The 20,354-nt window shown below is 44.8% G+C and overlaps 1 protein-coding gene across 2 annotated transcripts in view; it reads left to right on the top strand.

The window, feature by feature from the left end:
- Window positions 1-20,354, top strand: part of LOC134337106 (integrin alpha-E-like) — a 296,891-nt gene that overhangs the window by 140,788 nt on the left and 135,749 nt on the right. For both annotated transcript variants that reach the window (XM_063031953.1, XM_063031952.1), the window contains exon 20: window positions 811-884. In XM_063031953.1, coding sequence (XP_062888023.1) covers window positions 811-884 — 74 coding nt within the window. The remainder of the gene's footprint in view (window positions 1-810; window positions 885-20,354) is intronic.

Raw genomic sequence — 20,354 nt, 5'->3', positions numbered from 1 at the left:
ATTAATTTTTTTGATGTAGTCTCTGGATAGCCTCTCGAGTAGCCAAGAAGATCAATGAGGGCAGGGTAGCAGCTTTGGTCTACATAGACTTTAGAAAAGCCTTTAAGGTTTTGCATGGTGAGGTGCTTTAAATTATTCACTTTCTGCCCAGATAGAAGATGAGGTGCTATTTCTCATGTTTACATTGAGCTGGAGGGCACAGATGGGTGGATGAGAATCATTCCAAATTAAATCACCTGGAAAGAGATATAGCCCTAGAGATTACAGACAGCTTCAGAAGCTGTCAGACATGACAGCTTCATCATGCTGTCAGAGAGGGATTCAATTCTACACAATCTCAAATGGGTACAGTATTTGTACCTCCTGTTAGACCAGGAAGGATACAGTGTACAGGAGAGTCCTGATGATCATAAAAGAATATACTTCTGGAGACTCCTATTGGTAGGACACTGGAGTGACAAAGATGTACAGCACTGACCATGAGTGCTGATGTAATTCCAATAGAGATGATGCTGGAGATTCTGAGATATTCCTAATGATGCATTAAGCCAGCCTGATTGTTGCCATAAATTATTGATTTCCGATTATATTAAATCTGAGGATGAACAGCCTATTTCCACCCTCCGATCCAAGGTGGTGTTTGTGTGGACTTATTCTAGGAATATATCCTTACCAATATATATTGATTATAATATTGTTTATATATATTGATTATATACCAAAGTTTCTCTTTCTTTCAAACAGTAATTCTTTGATTATTTTTTATGATATAATACATCAGAAATGTTACTTCTATCATTTTTCTTTCAGCTCCAATTTCAGAAGGACTGTGGCTCTGATAACATTTGTGATGCAAATCTCACTTTGGAATGCAGTTTTCCAGAGTAAGTTGATAATTCTTTGTATGTTATTATCCGTCATGGAAACAGGCCCTTTAGCTTGAATGGCTAACGCTGATCACAAACCCTCCTTACTTATCGTATTGCCCACATTCAGTCCCTCCACTCCACGTAGGTATCCAAATGTTGAGATTGTACCTGCCTCAGCCACTTTCTCTGGCAGTTCATTTCAGATACTCAGTGCACTCTGTGTTAAGAAATTATCTCTCAGGTCTCTTTGAAATACCTCCTCTCTTATCTTATATATATACCCTATAGTTTTGGATTCCCCAACCTGGAGGAAAGGACCATAACAATCCACCTAATCCAGACCTTTCATAATTTTATAAACGTCTATGAGGTCACCAATCATTCTCATGCACTCCAGGGAATATCCAGCGTAGCCCACCTACCCTATAACTCAGACCTTCTAGTTAAGGTAGCATCCCCGTAAATCTCTTTTACATTCACTCCAGCTTGATAATGTCTTTCCTGTTACAAAATGACCAAAATTATACACAATACTTCCCAAGTGCGCCGTTACCGATGACTTAATGTGGTGCCGACTGATGAAGGCCAACATGCTAAATGCCTTCTTCTCTTGTCTATTTCAACAAACTGCTCTTATATTCCCTTTCACTGTATAGGTCCAGTGCTTGTTTGATTTTCCAAATGCGTTACTACGCGGTTAGCTGAGTTGAAATCCATTTCCCATTCTTCAGCACATCTCCATAACTGATCAAGGTTTCTTTGCAATTCATTGTAACCTGTTTCACTATTAAAACGCCCGAATTACCTGATTCTGATCCAACTGGATCCCACCACCAAACACGTCTTTCCCTCCTCCCCCCTCCTTCACTTTCTGCTTTCTGCAGGGATCGCTTTTTACGTGACTCCCATTCATCCCTCCCCACTGAACTCCCTCTTGGTACTTATCCTTGCAAACAGAACAAGTGCTACACCTACCCCTACACCACCTCCCTCACTATCATTCAGGGCCCCAAACAGTCGTTCCAGGTGAGATGACACCCATGAGTCTGTTGGGGTCATATTCTGTGTTTGGTGCTCCCGGTGTGGCCTCCTGTATATCAGTGAGACCTGACGTAGATTGGGAGATCACTTCAGCGAGCACCTATGCTCCATCTGCCAGAACATGTGTGATCTCTCAGTGGCCACCCATTTTAATTCCACTTCCCATTCTCATTCTGATATGTCGATCCATGGCCTCCTCCATTGCCGTGATAAGGCCACACTTATGTTGGAGGAACAACACCTTATATTTTGTTTGGGTAGCCTCCAATTTGATGGCATGAACATCAACTTCTCAAACTTCCTGTATTCCCCCCTCCCTCACCACCATTTCCCATTCCCTTTTCGCTCTCTCATGTTATCCCCTTGCCCACCCATCGACTCCCTCTGGTGCTGCTACCCAATCGCTCCCCCTCCTTTTTCTCTTTCTTCTATGGTCTTCTGTCTCTTTCACCAATCAACTTCCTAGCTCTTTGCTTCATCCCTCCCCCTCCAAGTTTCACCTATCCCTTGGTGTTTCTCTCTCCCCTCCCCACCACCTTTCTAATCTACTCCTCAGCATTTTTTCTTCAGTCCTGCCGAAGGGCTTCAGCCTGAAATGTTGATTTTTCCATCGTTCCTCCAGCATTTTGTGTGTGTTGCTTGGGTATATTTCAAATGAATCAGCTGTGATGGAATGGTAGAGTAGACTCAATGACTTAGTGGCCTTATTCTAGTCCTTTGTCTTACGGTCTTATTAGTATTATTAGTAACGTTGCTAGTTGCATCATGTACATTCACCTCCAGATTGTATATATAAGTAATGAATAACAGAGGTCCCAACACGGACCCCCTATGCACACCTTAGTTACAGACCTCCAGTCAATGAGTCAACCTTCAACCATCACCCTCTGCTTTCTATCATCAAGCCAATTCTGAATCAACCTTGCTAGCTTTCTTTGAATCCCATGCAATCTAATCTTTCAAAACAGCCTGCTCTGCAGATCCTTGTCAAAGTTTTTACTCAAGTCCATATAGACAATATCCACTGCCCCACCTTCATCTGCTACCTCTTCAAAGGACTAAAAAGATACTTTGATAGATTTGCCAGGCATGATCTCCCACACCAAAACCATGCTGATTGTTCCTGATCAGACCTTGACTATCCAAGTGATGGTAGATCTTGTCCCTTAGAATTCCCTCCAGTAACTTCTCTACAACTGAAGTCAGTCTCACTGGCTTCTAGTTCCTTGGCTTGTCCTCTCTACCCTTCTTGAACAATGGAATAACATTAGCCACCCTCGGGTCTTCTGGAACTTCACCAGTGGCTGAAGAAGAAGCAGATATTTCTACAAGGGCCTTTATCATTCTTTCCCTTGTCCTCCAATAAGGTCCAGGGTGCACTTGATTAGGCCCTGGGGATTTGCCCAGTTTAAATGCACTTCAAGGCTGAAAATACTTCCATCTTTGTAACTTGTATATGATCCAAGACATTATTACTTATTACCCTCATTTGTTTGGCATCCATGATAGCCACCTTACTGAATACTGAGGAGAAATAGTCATGCAGAATCTCGACCATCTCCTGCAGCTCCATACACAGTTACGAGGATGGGAGTATTTACAGCCTTGAAGTGCATTTGAACTGAGCCCTGAAGATCTTTAAGACGGCCTAGTTTCTCCATAGTCAGCCTTTTACTGTTAGTATAAGATCATAAGACCATAAGATATAGGAGCAGAATTAGGTGATTTGGCCCATCAAGTCTGCTCCACCATTTCATAATGGCTGATCCAATTTTACTCTCAGCCCAAATCTCCTGCCTTCACCCCATATCCCTTCATGCCCTGACCAATCAAGAATCTATCAACCTCTGGCTTGAATATATATACAGACTTGGTCTCCACACCTGCCTGTGGCGAAGAATTCCACAGATCCATCACTGTCTGGCTAAAGAAATACCTCTTTATTTCCATTCTGAAAGGATCCCCCTCTATACTTTAATGGTGCCCTCTGGTCTTCGACTCTCCCACCATAGGAAACATCCTCTCCACATCCACTCTATCAAGGCCTTTCAGCATTCAATAGGTTTCAATGAGGTCACCCCTCTTTCTTCGGGATTCCAGTGAATACAGGCCCAGAGCCATTAAACACTATCCATATGACAAGGCATTCAATCATGGAGTCATTTTTGTGAACCTCCTTTGAACCCTCTCCAGTTTCAGCATATTATTTCTTGAGATAAGAGGCCCAAAACTGCTCATAATATTCCAAGTGAGGTCTCACCAGTGCTTTTTAAAGTCTGTAAGTGCATTTGAACTGAGCCCTGAAGATCTTTAAGACGGCCTAGTTTCTCCATAGTCAGCCTTTTACTGTTAGTATAAGATCATAAGACCATAAGATATAGGAGCAGAATTAGGTGATTTGGCCCATCAAGTCTGCTCCACCATTTCATAATGGCTGATCCAATTTTAATGGCTGATCCTTGCTTTTATATTCCAGTCCTCTTGAAATGAATACTAACATTGCATTTGTCTTCCTCACCACAGACTTTAAACTTTATGGAATCCTGCACAAGGACTTAAGTTCCTTTGCACCTTAGTTTTTTGTATTTTCTCTCCATTTAGAAAATAGTCAACCCTTTCTTTACTCCTACCAAAATGCATGACCATACACTTCCCGATGCTGTATTCCATCTGCTATTTCTTTGCCCATTCTCCTAATCTGTCTGTCCTTTTGTAGCCTCTCTACCTCTTCAAAACTACTTGCCCCTCCACCTATCATCATCAAACATAGGCATCAATTCCATCAACCAAATCATTGACATATAATATAAAAAGAATCAGTCCCAACACAGACCACTGTGGAACACCACTAGTCACTGGCAGCCTGCCAGAAGAGGCTCCCTTTACTCCCATACTTTGCCTCCTGCCAATCAGCCACTGCTTTATCCATGCTAGAATCTTTCCTGTCATACCATGGGCTCGTAGCTTGTTAAACAGCCTCATGGATACAATAGGGTCTTTTAAGAACCTATTAGATAGGTACATGGAGCTTAGAAAAATAAGAGGGCTATGCGCTAGGAAAATTCTAGGTAGTTTCTAGAGTAGGTTACATGATTGGTCCAACATTGTGGGCTGAAGAGCCTGCAATGTGCTGTAGATTTCTATGTTCCATGTGTAGCTTCTTGTCAAAGGCCTTCTGAAAAATCCAAGTACACCATATCAACGAATTCTCCATTGTCTACCCTGCTTGTTATTTCTTCAAAGAATTCCAACAGATTTGTCAGGCAAGATTTTCCCTTGAGGCAACCATGCTGACTATGGGCTATTTTCTCATGTCCCTTCAAGTACCCTGAGACCTCATCCTAAAAAATTGAATCCAATATCTCCCCAGCCACTGAGGTCAGACTAACTAGCCTATAGCTTCCTTCCTTTTGCCTCGCTTCCTTCCTTTTCCTCTCTCCCTTCTTGAAGAGTGGAGTGGCATTTGCAATCTTCCAGTCTTCTGGAACTATTTCTTCACCACTCCTCTCTCCTGTTCCAACCTCACTCCCTCCGAACGCACTGCCCTCCACACTCTCTGCACTAATCTCAACCTCACCATCAAACCCGCTGACAAAGGTGGTGCCGTAGTAGTCCGGCAGACGGACCTCTACCTCACTGAGGCCAAACAGCAGCTCTCTGACACCTCCTCTTACTTACCCCTGGAACAGGACCCCACCAAAAAACATCAAACCATTGTCTCCCGTACCATCACCGCCCTTATCAACTCTGGAGACCTTCCATCCTCAGTCGCTAAACTCATTATTCCCACACCCTGCACGGCTTGGTTTTACCTCCTCCCCAAGATACACAAGCCTGACTGTCCCGGTAGACCCATAGTTTCTGCCTGCTCCTGTCCCACTGAACTTGTACCTGCCTACCTGGACTCCATTTTGTCACCCATAGTTCAGTCCCTCCCCACCTACATCCGGGATACATCCCATGCCCTCCACCTCTTCAATAACTTCCAGTTCCCCAGTCCTGACCGCTTCGTTTTCACTATGGATGTCCAATCCTTATACACCTCCATTCCCCATCAAGAAGGCCTCAAAGCCCTCCGCTACTTTCTGGATAATAGACCTCACCAGTTCCCCACCACCACTACCCTCCTCCGGTTGGCGGAGCTGGTTCTCACACTCAATAACCTCTCTCTTGGCTCGTCCCGCTTCCTTCAGACTAAGGGTGTAGCTATGGGAACTCCCATGGGCCCCACCTATGCCTGCCTCTTTGTTGGTTATGTGGAACAGTCTGTGCTCCAAACCTATTATGGTACTGCTCCCCAACTTTTCCTTCGGTACATTGATGACTACATTGGTGCTGCTTCCTGCAACCATGCTGATCTCGTCAATTTCATCGACTTTACTTCAAACTTCCACCCAGCCCTCAAATTCACTTGGTCTATCTCGGACACTTCTCTCCCCTTTCTCGATCTCTCAGTCTCCATCTCTGGAGACAGACTGTCCACTGACATCTTCTACAAGCCCACCGACTCTCATAACTACCTTGACTATACCTTTTTCCACCCTGCCACATGCAAAAATGCCATTCCCTATTCCCAGTTCCTTCATCTCTGCCGCATCTGCTCCCAGGATGAGGCTTTCCATTCCAGGTCATCTCAAATGTCCTCTTTCTTTAAGGATCATGGTTTCCCTTCTACCTTCAACAATGATGCCCTCTCCCGCATCTCCTCCATTTCCCGCACTTCGGCCCTCACCCCATCCTCCCGCCACCACAACAGGGACAGAGTTTTCCTTGTCCTCACCTACCACCCCACCAGCCTCTGGATCCAGCACATTATCCTTCGTAACTTCCACCACCTTCAACAAGACCCCACCACTAAGCACATCTTTCCCTCTCCACCCCTCTCCGCTTTCCGCAGGGATCGGTCCCTCCGCGACTCCCTTATCCACATGTCCCTCCCCACGGATCTCCCACCCGGCACTTATCCCTGTAAGCATAAGTGCTACACCTGTCCCTACACCTCCTCTCTTGCCACCAATTCAGGGCCCCAAACAGTCCTTCCAGGTGAGGCAACACTTCACTTCTGAGTCTGTTGGGGTCATCTATTGCATTCGGTGCTCCCGGTGTGGCCTCCTCTACATCGGTGAAACCTGACGCAGATTGGACAGGATCTCCCGGTAGCCACCCACTTCAACTCTGCTTCCCATTCCCATTCAGATATGTCCATACATGGCCTCCTCTACTGCCATGATGAGGCTGAACTCAGGTTGGAGGAGCAACACCTCATATACCGTCTAGGTAGTCTCCAGCCCCTTGGTATGAACATAGAATTCTCCAACTTCCGGTAATTCCCTTCCCCTCCCTTCCTCTATCCCTATGTCACTCTGCCCCCTCCCCCAGCTGCCTATCACCTCCCTCATGGTTCCGCCTCCTTCTACTACCCATTGTGTTTTCCCCTATTCCTTCTTCACCTTTCCTGCCTATCACCTCCCTGCTTCCCCTCCCCCAGCCCTTTATCTTTCCCCTTACTGGTTTTTCACCTGGAACCTACCAGCCTTCTCCTTCCCACCCTCTCCCCACCTTCTTTATAAGGCCTTTGCCCCTTCCCTCTTCAGTCCTGATGAAAGGTTCCGGCCCGAAACGTTGACTGACCGTTTCCACAGATGCTGCCCAACCTGCTGAGTTCCTCCAGCGTGTTGTGAGTGTTGGTCAGAACCTAGTGATTCTTGAAAGGTCATTACTTCGTCTGCCATTTCCTTGTCCCCCATTACTACCCCTCCAGCATTATTTTCCAGCAGTCAGATATCCACTCTTGCACTCTTTTACATTTTATGTATTGAAGAAACTTTTGGTATTCTCTTTAATATTATTGGCTAGCCTACATTTGTATTCCATCTTTATCTTCTTAATTACTTTTTTAGTTGCTTTCTTTTGGTTTTTAAAAACTTCCCAGTCCCATAAATTTTTACTCTATTATATGCTTTTTCTTTGGCTTTGGCTTCTCTTGTCAGCCACAGTTGTGTCATCCTGCCTTTAGAATACTTCTTCCTCTTTGGAATGTATATATTGTGCACCTTCCAAATTGTTTCCAGAAATTCCAGCCATTGCTGCTCTGCTGTTATCACCTGCCAGTGTTCTTTTCCAGTCAATTCTGGCCAACTCCCCTCTCATGCCTCTGTAATTCCCTCTTCTCCACTGTAATATGATACATCTGACTTTAGTTTATCCTTCTCAAATTTCAGAGTGAATTCGATCATATTATGATCACTTTCCCCTCAGGGTTCTTTTACCTTAAGCCTTCGAATCAATTCTGGCTCATTGCACAATACTCAATCCAGAATAGTTCATCACCTTGTGGGCTCAGCCACGAGCTGCTCTACAAAGCCATCTCATAGGCAATCTAGAAATTCCCCCTCCTGTATCCAGCACCAACCTAATTTTCCCAATCTATGTGCATTGTAACACTGCCCAAATGCCATGCATTTTCTATCTCCTGCTGTAATTTGTAGGCCACATCCTTACTACTGTTTGGGGGACTGTAAATAACTCCCATCAACGTCTTTTTACTTTTGCAGTTCCTTAGCTCAATCCACAATGATTCAACACCTTCTGACCCTAAGTCATCTCTTTCTAACCAAAAGAGCAATGCCAACCCTCCGGCTTCCTGCCTGTGCTTTTGATACCATGTGTATTCTTGGACATTAAGCTATCAGCTGTAATCTTCTTTCAACCATGATTCAGTGATGCCTACAACATCATACCTGCCAAAACTGCAAGTTCATCCACCTTATTCCATATACTGCGCGTATACAAATACAGCACCTTCTGTCCAGCATTCACTATTTTCTTTTTTGACTGCCTTTTACATTGCAAATCTTCCTGTTGACAGCAATTTTCCCTCTGAACAGCCTCTCCTCACTGCACATTGCCTCTGTCTGTAAACCAGCTAACTCATCTTCTGCACTATTATCTGCCTTTCCTACGATACTTCTTGCATTGAAATAAATCCAGCTCAAGACAATAGTTGCACCATGCTCAACTTTTTGATTCTAAACTTTGCCTGAGGTTTTGCCAACGTCTCCACCAACTATTCTGGCACTCTGGTTCCTATCTCCATGCAACTCTAATTTAAACCCTACTGCACAGCATTAACGAACCTTCCTGCTTGGATATTAGCTCCCTCCAGTTCTGGAGCAAGCCGTTCCTTCTGTACAGGTGCCTCCTTCCCTGGAAGAAAGCCCAATGATCCAAAAAATCCCCCCCAATACCAACTCCTTAGCCACGTATTAAACTGTATAATATTCCTAGTTCTGGCCTCATTAACACGTGGCACGGATAGCATTCCTGAGATCACAGTTCTTGAGGTCCTGCCCTTTAACTTAGCACCCAACTCCCTGAACTACCTATGCAGAACCTCATCACTTGTCCTACCCATGTCATTGGTACGTACACGGACCACGACTACTGACTGTTCACTCTCCCACTTAAGAATGCTGAGGACTCGATCTGAGATATCCTGGACCCTGGGACCCGGAAGGTAACATACCATCCGGGAATCTCATTCTCGCCCACAGAACCTCCTTTCTGTTCCCCTAATTAATGAGTCCCCTATCACCACAGTGTGCCTCTTCTCCTCCTCCCCTTCTGAGCCCTTGCTTTGTGGATCCAGAAATGGATTGACCACAGAAGGGTGGGTTAGTAAGTTTGCTGATGATGTTGGGGGTGTTGTAGATAGTCTGGAGGATTGTGAGAGGTTACAGCTGGACATCAATAGGATGCAGACTGGGCTGAGACGTAGCAGATGGAGTTCAACCCAAATAAGTGTGAAGTGGTTCGTTTTGGTAGGTCAAATTTGAAGATAGAATATATTATTGATGATAAAACTCTTGGCAGTGTGGAGGATCAGTGAGATCTTGGGGTCCATGTATAGGATACTCAAAGCTGCTGCACAAGTTGACAGTGTTCTTAAGAAGACATATAATGTGCTGACCTTCATCAACCTTGGGACTGAGTTCAAGAGCCGTGAGGTAATGTTACAGCTATATAAGACCCCACTTGGAGTACTGTGTTCAGTTCTGGTCACCTCATTACAGGACGGATATGGATGCTATGGAGAGTGCAGAGGAGATTTACAAGGATGTTGCCCAGATTGGAGTGCATGCCTTATGAAAATAGGTTGAGTGAACTTGGCCTTTTCTCCTTGGAGCAACAGAGGATGAGAGGTGACCTGATAGAGGTGTATAAGATGATGAGAGGCATTGATTGTGTGGACAGGGCTGAAATGGCTAACACAAGGGAGAATAGTTTTAAGGTAAACACAAAATACTGTGCAGATGCTGGGGTCAAAGCAACACTCACAACACACTGGAGGAACTCAGCAGGTCGGGCAGCATCCGTGGAAACGATCAGTTGACGTTTCGGGCCGGAACCCTTCGTCAGGACTGTAGAGGGAAGGGGCGGAGGCCCTATAAAGAAGGTGGGGGGAGGGTGGGAAGGAGAAGGCTGGTAGGTTCCAGGTGAAAAACCAGTAAGAGGAAAGATAAAGGGGTGGGGGAGGGGATAGACAGCAAAGGTGAAGAAGGAATAGGGGAAAGCACAATGGGTAGTAGAAGGAGGTGGAACCATGAGGGAGGTGATAGGCAGCTGGGGAAGGGGGCAGAGTGAAACTGGGAAGGGGAAGGGAGGGGGAGGGAATTACCAGAAGTTGGAGAATTCAATGTTCATACCAAGGGGCTGGAGACAACCCAAATGATATATGAGTTGTTTCTCCTCTAACCTGAGTTTAGCCTCATCATGGCAGTAGAGGAGGCCATGTATGGACATATCTGAATGGGAGTGGGAAGCAGAGTTGAAGTGGGTGGCAACCGGGAGATCCTGTCTGTTGTGGCGGACGGAGAGGAGGTGCTCGACGAAGCGGTCCCCCAATCTGTGTCGGGTTTCACCAACGTAGAGGAGGCCGCGCCGGGAGCACCGGATGCAATGGATGACCCCAACAGACTCTCAAGTGAAGTGTTGCCTCATCTGGAAGTACTGTTTGGGGCCCTGAATGGTGGCAAGAGAGGAGGTGTGGGACAGGTGTAGCACTTATGCTTGCAGGGATAAGTGCCGGGTGGCAGATCCGTGGGGAGGGACATGTGGACCAGGGAGTCGCGGAGGGACCGATCCCTATGGAAAGCGGAGAGGGGTGGAGAGGGAAAGATGTGCTTAGTGGTGGGGTCCTGTTGAAGGTGGCGGAAGTTGCGGAGGATAATGTGCTGGATCCGGAGACTGGTGAGGTGGTAGGTGAGGACAAGGGGAACTCTGTCCCTGTTGTTGTGGTGGGAGGATGGGGTGAGGGCTGAGGTGCGGGAAATGGAGGAGATGTGGGTGAGGGCATCATTGATGACAACAGAAGGGAAACCATGATCCTTAAAGAAAGAGGACATTTGAGATGTCCTGGAACGGAAAGCCTCATCCTGGGAGCAGGTTGCAGCGGAGATGGAGGAACTGGGAATAGGGAATGGCATTTTTGTATGTAGCATGGTGGGAAGAGGTATAGTTGAGGTAGTTATGAGAGTCAGTGGGCTTGTAGAAGATGTCAGTGGACAGTCTGTCTCCAGAGATGGAGACTGAGAGATCGAGAAAGGGGAGAGAAGTGTCCGAGATAGACCAAGTGAATTTGAGGTCTGGATGGAAGTTTGAAGTAAAGTTGATAAAATTGACGAGATCAGCATGGGTGCAGGAAGCAGCACCAATGTAGTTGTCAATGTAGCGCATTAGGGTTAGGCTGTCAGAGGTAAGTTTTTCCACATAGAAAGTGGTGGGTGCTTGGAATGCACTGTTGGTGCTGGTGGTGGAGGTGGGTACAATAGGGTCTTTTAAGAGATTCTTAGATATGTACATGGAGCTTAGAAAAATAGAGGGCTCTGTGGTAGGGAAATTCTAGGCAGTTTCTACATGGTCGGCACAACATTGTGAGCCGAAGGACCTGTAACATGCTGTAGATTTTCTATGTTCTATGGACCTCTTATTCCTAGTGCCCGTCAGCCATTCCTCTATCCATGCCAGTATCTTTCAATAGACAATAGGTGCAGGAGTAGGCCATTCGGCCCTTCAAGCCAGCACTGCCATTCACTGTGATCATGGCTGATCATTCACAATCAGTACCCCGTTCCTGCCTTCTCCCCATATCCCTTGACTCCTCTATCATTAAGAGCTCTATCTAACTCTTTCTTGAAAGCATCCAGGGAATTGGCCTCCACTGCCTTCTGAGGCAGAGCATTCCACAGATCCAGAACTCTCTGGGTGAAAAAGTTTTTCCTCAACTCCAGTCTAAATGGTCTATCCCTTATTCTTAAACTGTGGCCTCTGGTTCTGGACTCCCCCAACATCAGGAACATGTTTCCTGCCTCTAGCGTGTCCAATCCCTTAATAATCTTATATGTTTCAATCAGATTCCCTCTCATCCTTCTAAATTCCAGTGTATACAAGCCCAGTCGCTCCAATCTTTCAACATGTGACAGTCCCACCATCCCGGGAATTAACCTTGTGAACCTACGCTGCGCTCCCTCAATAGCAAGAATGTCCTTCCTCAAATTTGGATACCAAAACTGTACATAATACTCCAGGTGTGGTCCCACTAGGGCCCTGTACAACTGCAGAAGGACATCTTTTCTCCTATACTCAACTCCCCTTGTTATGAAGGCCAACATGCCATTAGCTTTCTTCACTGCTGCTGTACCTGTATGCTTACTTTCAGTGACTGATGAACAAGATCTCATTGTTCTTCCCCCTTTCCTAACTTGACACAGTTCAAATAGTAATCTGCCTTCCTGTTCTTGTCACCAAAGTGGATAATCTCACATTTATCCACATTAACTGCATCTGCCCACTCACCCAACCTGTCCAATTCATCCTGCATTATCTCAACATCCTCCGCACATTTCGCACTGCCATCCAGCTTTGTGTCATTTGCAAATTTGCTAATGTTACTTCTAATCCCTTCATCTAAATCATTAATGTTTATTGTAAATAACTGCGGTCCCAGCACCGAGCCTCACGGCACCCCACTAGTCACCGTCTGCCATTCTGAAAGGGACCCGTTAATTCCTACTCTTTGTTTCCTGTCTGCCAACCAATTTTCTATCCATGTCAGTACCCTACCCCCAATACCATCTGCTCTAATTTTGCCCACTAATCTCCTATGTGGGACCTTATCAAAGGCTTTTTGAAAGTCCAGGTACACTACATCCACTGGCTCTCCCTTGTCCATTTTCATGGTTGCATCCTCAAAAAATTCCAGAAGATTAGTCAAGCATGATTTCCCCTTCGTAAATCTATGCTGACTCGGACTGATCCTGCTACTGCTATCCAAATGTGCCGCTATTTCATCCTTTATAATTGACTCCAGCATCTTCCCCACCACTGATGTCAGGCTAACTGGTCTATGATTGCTTGTTTTCTCTCTCCCTCCTTTCTTAAAAAGTGGGATAAAATTAGCTACCCTCCAGTTCTCAGGAACTGATCCTGAATCTATAGAACATTGGAAAATAATTACCAGTGCGTCCACGATTTCTAGAGCCACCTGCTTAAGTACCCTGGGGTGCAGACCATCGGGCCCAGGGGATTTATCAGCCTTCAGTCCCATCAGTCTATCCAACACCATTTTCTACCTAATGTGAATTTCCTTCAGTTCCTCCATTTCCCTAGGTCCTCAGGCCACTATTACATCTGGGGGATTGTTTGTGTCTTCCCTAGTGAAGACAGATCCAAAGTACCTGTTCAACTCGTCTGCCATTTCCTTGTTCCCCAAAATAATTTCACCCATTTCTGTCTTCAAGGGCCCAACTTTGGTCTAACTAATTTTTTCCTCTTCACATACCTAAAGAAGCTTTTACTATCCTCCTTTATATTCTTGGCTAGCTTACCTTCGTACCTCATCTTCCCCGCCCCCCCTCCCCCCCCCCGTATTGCCTTCTTAGTTATCTTCTGATGCTCCTTAAAAGTCTCCCAATCCTCTGGCTTCCCGCTCATCCTTGCTACGTTATACTTCCTCTCTTTTATTTTTATACTGTCCTTGACTTCCCTTGTCATCCACAGTCGCCCCTTACTCCCCTTAGAATCTTTCTTCCTCTTTGGAATAAACTGTTCCTGCACCTTCTGTATTATTCCCAGAAATACCTGCCATTGTTGTTCCACTGCCATCCCTGCTAGGGTATCTTTCCAGTGAACTTTGGCCAGCTCCTCCCTCATGGGTCCATAGTCCCCTTTGTTCAACTGTAATACTGACACTTCCGACTTTCCTTTCTCCCTCTCAAATTGTAGATTAAAACTTATCATATCATGGTCACTACCTCCTAATGGCTCCTTTACCTTGAAGTTCCCTTGTCAAATCTGGCTCATTACACAACACTAAATCCAGAATTGCGTTCTCTCTGGTAGGCTCTAATACAAGCTGCTCTAAGAATCCATATCTGAGGCTCTCCACAAACTCCCTTTCTTGGGGTCCAGTACCAACCTGATTTTCCCAGTCTACCTGCATGTTAAAATCCCCCATAACAACCATAGTATTACCTTTGCGACATGCCAATTTTAACTCTTGATTCAACTTGCACCCTCTATCCAGGCTACTGTTTGGGGGCCTGTAGATAACTCCCATTAGGGTCTTTTTGCCCTTACAATTTCTCAGTTCTATCCATACTGACTCTACATCTCCTGATTCTATGTCCCCCCTCGCAAGTATCTGAATTTCATTCCTCACCCACAGAGCCACTCTGCCCACCTGTCCATCCTTTCATAGGATGTATACCCTTGAATATTCATTTCCCAGCCCTGGTCCTCTTGCAGCCATGTCTCTGTTATTCCTACAACATCATACTTGCCAATTTCCAACTGATCCTCAAGCTCATCCACTTTATTTCTTATACTTGGTGCATTCATAGCGTGTTTCCTGTAACACCATAGGATTTTATCTTGTTAAGCAGATTAATGTGTGGCATCTTATCAAACACCTTCTGGAAATCCAAGTAAATGACATCCACTGCCTCTCCTTTGTCCACCCTGCTTGTTACTTCCTTGAACAACTCTAACAGATTAGTCAGGCAAGATTTCCCTTTACTGAAACCATGCAGATTTTGACTTATATTATCATTAGTTTCCAAGTACCCTGAAACCTCATCCTTAATAATAGACTCCAACACTTTCCCAACCACTGAGGTTAGGCTAACTGGCCTATAACTTCCTTTCTTTTGCCTTCCTCCCTTCTTAAAAATGTGACAGGGAAAGCCATGACTAAAGATGGTGCTACTTTGTGTTTTGCTATTTTATACCCAGAAATAGGGAAAAGTTCTATTCATATAGTAGATGTGGAGAGGATGTTTCCTACAGTGGGTGAGTCTAGAACCAGAAGGCACAGTCTTACGATAGAGGGATGTCCATTTCGAAAAGAGATGAGGAGGAATTTCTTTAGCCACAGGGTGGTGAATCTGTGAATTTATGGCCAAAGGCAACTATGGAGTCCAGGTCATTGGTTACATTTAAGATGGAGGTTAGTCAGAGCTTGAAAGAAGGCAGGGGAATGGGATTGAGAGGGAAATGGAACAGCTATGATAAAATAGCCAAACAGACTCAATGGCCAAATGGCCTAATTCTGCTCCTCTCTCTTACGGCCTTATTTCTATAGATAAAAATTAATCAAATAGGAAGTACTTATTCAATACTGCAATACCAAGTTAACCAATGAGAAAATACGTATTCACTTAATCAGAACAAAGAAGCTTCCAGAGCTTTCCAGAATTATACTTTATATAACCACATGATGCATATTAAATTGATAGATGCACTCTGACCAAATTTATCAAGTTAAACATAATCTTAAATCTAGTTTTGATGATGAGGTCTCCTATATTGGAGAAACCAATTTAAAAATGTAAATAAACAAGAGAAAATCTGCAGAGACTGGAAACCCAAGCAACATGCACAAAGTGCTGGAGGAACTCAGCAGGTCAGCTTCCTCAGCCCTATCACGGCGGTTCCCATCCGCCTGCCAAATTAGTTTCAACCCTCCCTAACAGCTCTATTAAACTTGCCTGCTAGAATATTGGACCCCTTTGGATTCAGATGTAACCTGTCCTTTTCGTACAGGTCGTACCTCCCCCAGAAGAGGCCCCAATGATCCAGGAACCTGAAGCCCTGCTCCCTACACCAGCCTCTTAGCCACGCATGAACATGTTATTTTTGTGCTCGTTAGCACGTGGCACAGGCAACAATCCTGAGATTACTACCCTGCAGGTCTTGCTTTTCATCTTCCTACCCAACTCCCTGAATTCTCTCTTTAGGACCTCCTCTCATTTTCTACCTATGTCATTGGTACCAACATGTACCAAGACTTCTGGCTGTTCACCCTCTCCCTTCAGAATACTCTCCACCCGATCCGAGACATCCCATACCCTGGCACCTGGGAGGCAACACACCATGTGGGTATCTCTCTCAGGCTGACAGAACCGCCTGTCCGTTCCCCTCACTATTGAATCTCCTATGACTTACCACATTCTTCATCATCTTCTCTCCCTTCTGTGCCATGGAACCAGGCTCAATGCCAGAGACCTGATCACCATGGTTGTCCTCTGTCAGGTCATTCCCCCCCCCCCCCAACAGCATCCAAAATGAAATAATGATTACTGAGGGAGATGGCCACAGGGGTGCTTTCTACTATCTGAGCTCTTCCCATCCTTTCCCTGACAGTCACCCACTTATCTAATTTCTGCAGCCTTGTGGTGATTAACTCCTTATAGCTCCTATCTCCTGCTCATTTTCCCATATAAGCAGTAGGTCATCAAGCCGTAGCTCCAGATCCCTAACACGGTCTCTGAGAAGCTGCATCTCGGTGCACCTGGCACAGATGTGACCATCTAGGAGACTGAAAGATTCCCAAGATTCCCACATGTGACACCCAGAGCAAAGTATTAGCCCTACGGACATGCTCTCTATTCCTCAAAAAAAATACAAGGAAAAAAAAATTGAAGTCCACCTACCCACTTACCTCGCTGAAGCCCAAATGAGCCAAAGCCTTACTAGTCTGCCTCAGACCACTCCATTGATGACTGTGTCTCCCTTTTATGCCTGAACCTTCCCAGCTCACGATTGGTGCGCCGGTTATAGCCCAGTTCCCACGAAGCTTTCCCCTTCTAAACTTTGCTCCCTGACCCGTGCGCTGCCTCCTCTTGCCGGTTATTGGCAGCACTACATGATAAATACATTTAGAGAAAAAAACTGAATTACAGTAAATATATATAAAATAGTTAAGTTAAAATAAGTACCGACAAAACAGAAATTAAAAAGTAGCGAGGTAGTGTTCATGGGTTCAATATCCATTTAGAAATCGAATGCTTCATAAATCTCCTTTAAACTTTCCCCCTCTCACCTTAAAGCCATGTACCACAAGTATCTGACACTTCCACCCTAGGAAAAGCTCTATCTTCTTCATCCGTGCCTCAATCAGGTTGCCCTCGGTTTCTGACATTTCAGAGAAAACATTCCAAATATGGCCAAATTCTACCTACAGCTAATACTCTCTAGTCCAGACAACATATTCTGCACCCACTCCAAAACGTCCACATTCTTCTTGTTCACCACGACTTTACTTCCTGCCAGTCACCTTACGTACAGCTTAGTGTCACTTTATGGAATACAATGTATACAAACTATCATATTTATATTTATTGTGTTGTTTTTATTATTATTGTGTCCTTTATCTTTGTGGGGTTTCTGTGTGTTGCATCAGATCTGGAATAACAAATATTTTCTTCTCCTTTAGAAAACCTACAGCACAATTCAGGCCTTCAGCCCACAATGCTGTGCCGAACATGTCCTTATCTTAGAAATTACTAGGGTTACCCATAGCCCTCTATTTTTCTAAGCTCCATGTACCTATCCAAAAGTCTCTTAAAAGACCCTATCGTATCCACCTCCACCACCGTTGCCGGCAGCCCATTCCACACACTCCCCACTCTCTGCATAAAGAAAACTTACCCCTGACATCTCCTCTGTACCTATTCCCAAGCACCTTAAACCTGTGCCCTCTTGTGGCAGCTATTTCAGCCCTGGGATAAAGCCTCTGACTATCCACACGAACAATGCCTCTCATCATCTTGTACACCGCTATCAGGTCACCTCTCATCCTCTGTTGCTCCAAGGAGAAAAGGCTGAGTTCACTCAACCTGTCTTCATAAGGCATGCTCCCCAATCCAGGCAACATCCTTGTAAATCTCCTCTGCACCCTTTCTATGGTTTCCACGTCCCTCCTATAGTGAGGCGACCAGAATTGAGCACAGTACTCCAGGTGGGGTCTGACCAGGGTCCTACATAGCTGCAACATTACCTCTCAGCTCCTAAATTCAATTCCACGATTGATGAAGGCCAATACACCGTATGTCTTCTTAACCACAGAATCAACCTGCGCAGCTGCTTTGAGCGTCCTATGGACTCGGACCCCAGGATCCCTCTGATCCTCCACACTGCCAAGAGTCTTTCCATTAATACTATATTCTGCCATCATATTTCACCTACCAAAATGAACCACTTCACACTTATCTGGGTTGAACTCCATCTGCCACTTCTCAGCCCAGTTTTGCATCCTATCAATGTCCCACTGTAACCTTTACATTTGTATAGTGGGAATGACATTAAACAATCTTGAATCTTGTAATCAGATGACTAGAACTATACTCAGTACTCAAAATGTGGCCATGTATAACTGCACCATGACTTCCCACTTTAGTATTCAAATTCCCAACCAATGAAGGCAAGTACGCCAAAGACCTTCCTATCACCCTGTCTACTTGAGTCACTTTCAAGGAGCTGTGGACTCACATTCATCTCTCACATCCCTCTGTACATCAATGCTCCAAACAGTACTGCTAATGACTGTATATTTTCCTTTAACATATGACCTCCTGAAGTAAAACACCTTACGTTTGTTGGAACAAACTCCTGGATGAGAACCTAGCATGTATTGATGACAGAAGAAGCAATATGCAGTGATACTTGAGTGATCAAAAGCAAGAAGTTATTATTAACACAAGAGATTTTACAGATGCCAGAAATCCAGGGTTACACACACAAAACATTTGAGGAACTCATCAGGTCAGGCAGCAGTTGTAGAAATGAATGAACAGTTGACGTTTCAGGCCAACAGCCTTCTTCAGGGCAGAAAAACGAAGGGGGAAACACCAGAAAGAAGTTGGGGGAGGTTACGGACAACTATCTAGAACAGAAGTTCCCCCTAGGCCTGAGTCGACATAGTAGTAGTAGTAGTATCTAGAACAGAGGTTCCCAACCTGTGGTCTGTGGACCCCTTGCTTAATGGTATTGGCCCATGGCATAAAAGCATTTGTGAACCCCTGACCTAGAAGCCATGTGGGTAGGAAAGATAAAGGGCTGGAGAAGGAATCTGATAAAAAGAGGAGGCCACAGACCGACATATCAGAATGGAAATGGGGTTAGGAATTAAAATTGCCTGCTAGCCAACCATTTTGCGATGTTGAAGTCACTCTCAGGGTGGTGGAGCAACACCTCATATTCTGTCTAGGTAGTCTCCAACCTGATAGCATGAACATCAATTCCTCCTTCTGGTAATTTTTTTCTCCCTTCTTCCTTTCTTCTATTCTCCACTCTGGTGTCTTACTTCTCCTCCCCTGGTGCCCCTCCTTCTTCCCTCCTTTCTATCAGATTCCATCTTCTCTAGCCTGTTACCTTTCCCACCCACCTGGCTTCAACTATCACCTTCTAGCTAGTTGTCCTCCTCCTCCACTCACCTTTTTATTCTGGCTTTTTCCTCTGTCCTTTCCAATCCTGAAAAAAATAGAAAAATAGAGGGTAACCCTAGATAATTTCTAAAGTAAGTACATGTTGGCACAGCATTGTGGGCTGAAGGGCCTGTATTGTGCTGTAGGTTTTCTATGTTTTTGTCCAAAACATCAACTGTTTATTAATTTCTAACAGTTATCATTGTTTGGCTTCTAAATTAAACAATGATAACTATTAAAGGAAAGATAATGTTGACCCTGGTGAGGGTTGAGAGGAAATTACAGGAAGCATGATTCCAGGAATGAAAGGCTTGAAGTATGAGGAGTGTTTAATTTCACTGGGCCTATGCGCAATGCAATTCAGAAGGATGAGGGGGCTCCTCACTGAAACCTACTGAATGCTGAAATACTTGGATAGACTGACATGGAGCTATAGTTTCCATCAGTAGTTGAATCTGATCTGAGTAGAATATTGGCCTCAGAATAAAAGTACATCCTTTTAAAACAGATGAGGAGAAACTTCTTCAGGCAGAGAACAGTGAATATGTTAAAATCATTGCCACAGTGAAGTTCAAGTCATTGTGTGTACCTAAGGTGGAAATTGATAACTTCTTGATTAATTAACGGATTAAAGGTTAAAAGGAGAAAGTGTGAGAATGGGGTTTACAAAATCAGCCATAAT

The sequence above is a fragment of the Mobula hypostoma genome, chromosome 23 (genome assembly GCF_963921235.1).
Source record: "Mobula hypostoma chromosome 23, sMobHyp1.1, whole genome shotgun sequence".
In the NCBI taxonomy this organism is placed as follows: Eukaryota; Metazoa; Chordata; class Chondrichthyes; order Myliobatiformes; family Myliobatidae; genus Mobula; species Mobula hypostoma.
The sequence above is the reverse complement of the archived record's forward strand: the minus strand, read 5'-3'. Positions and strand labels throughout refer to the sequence as shown.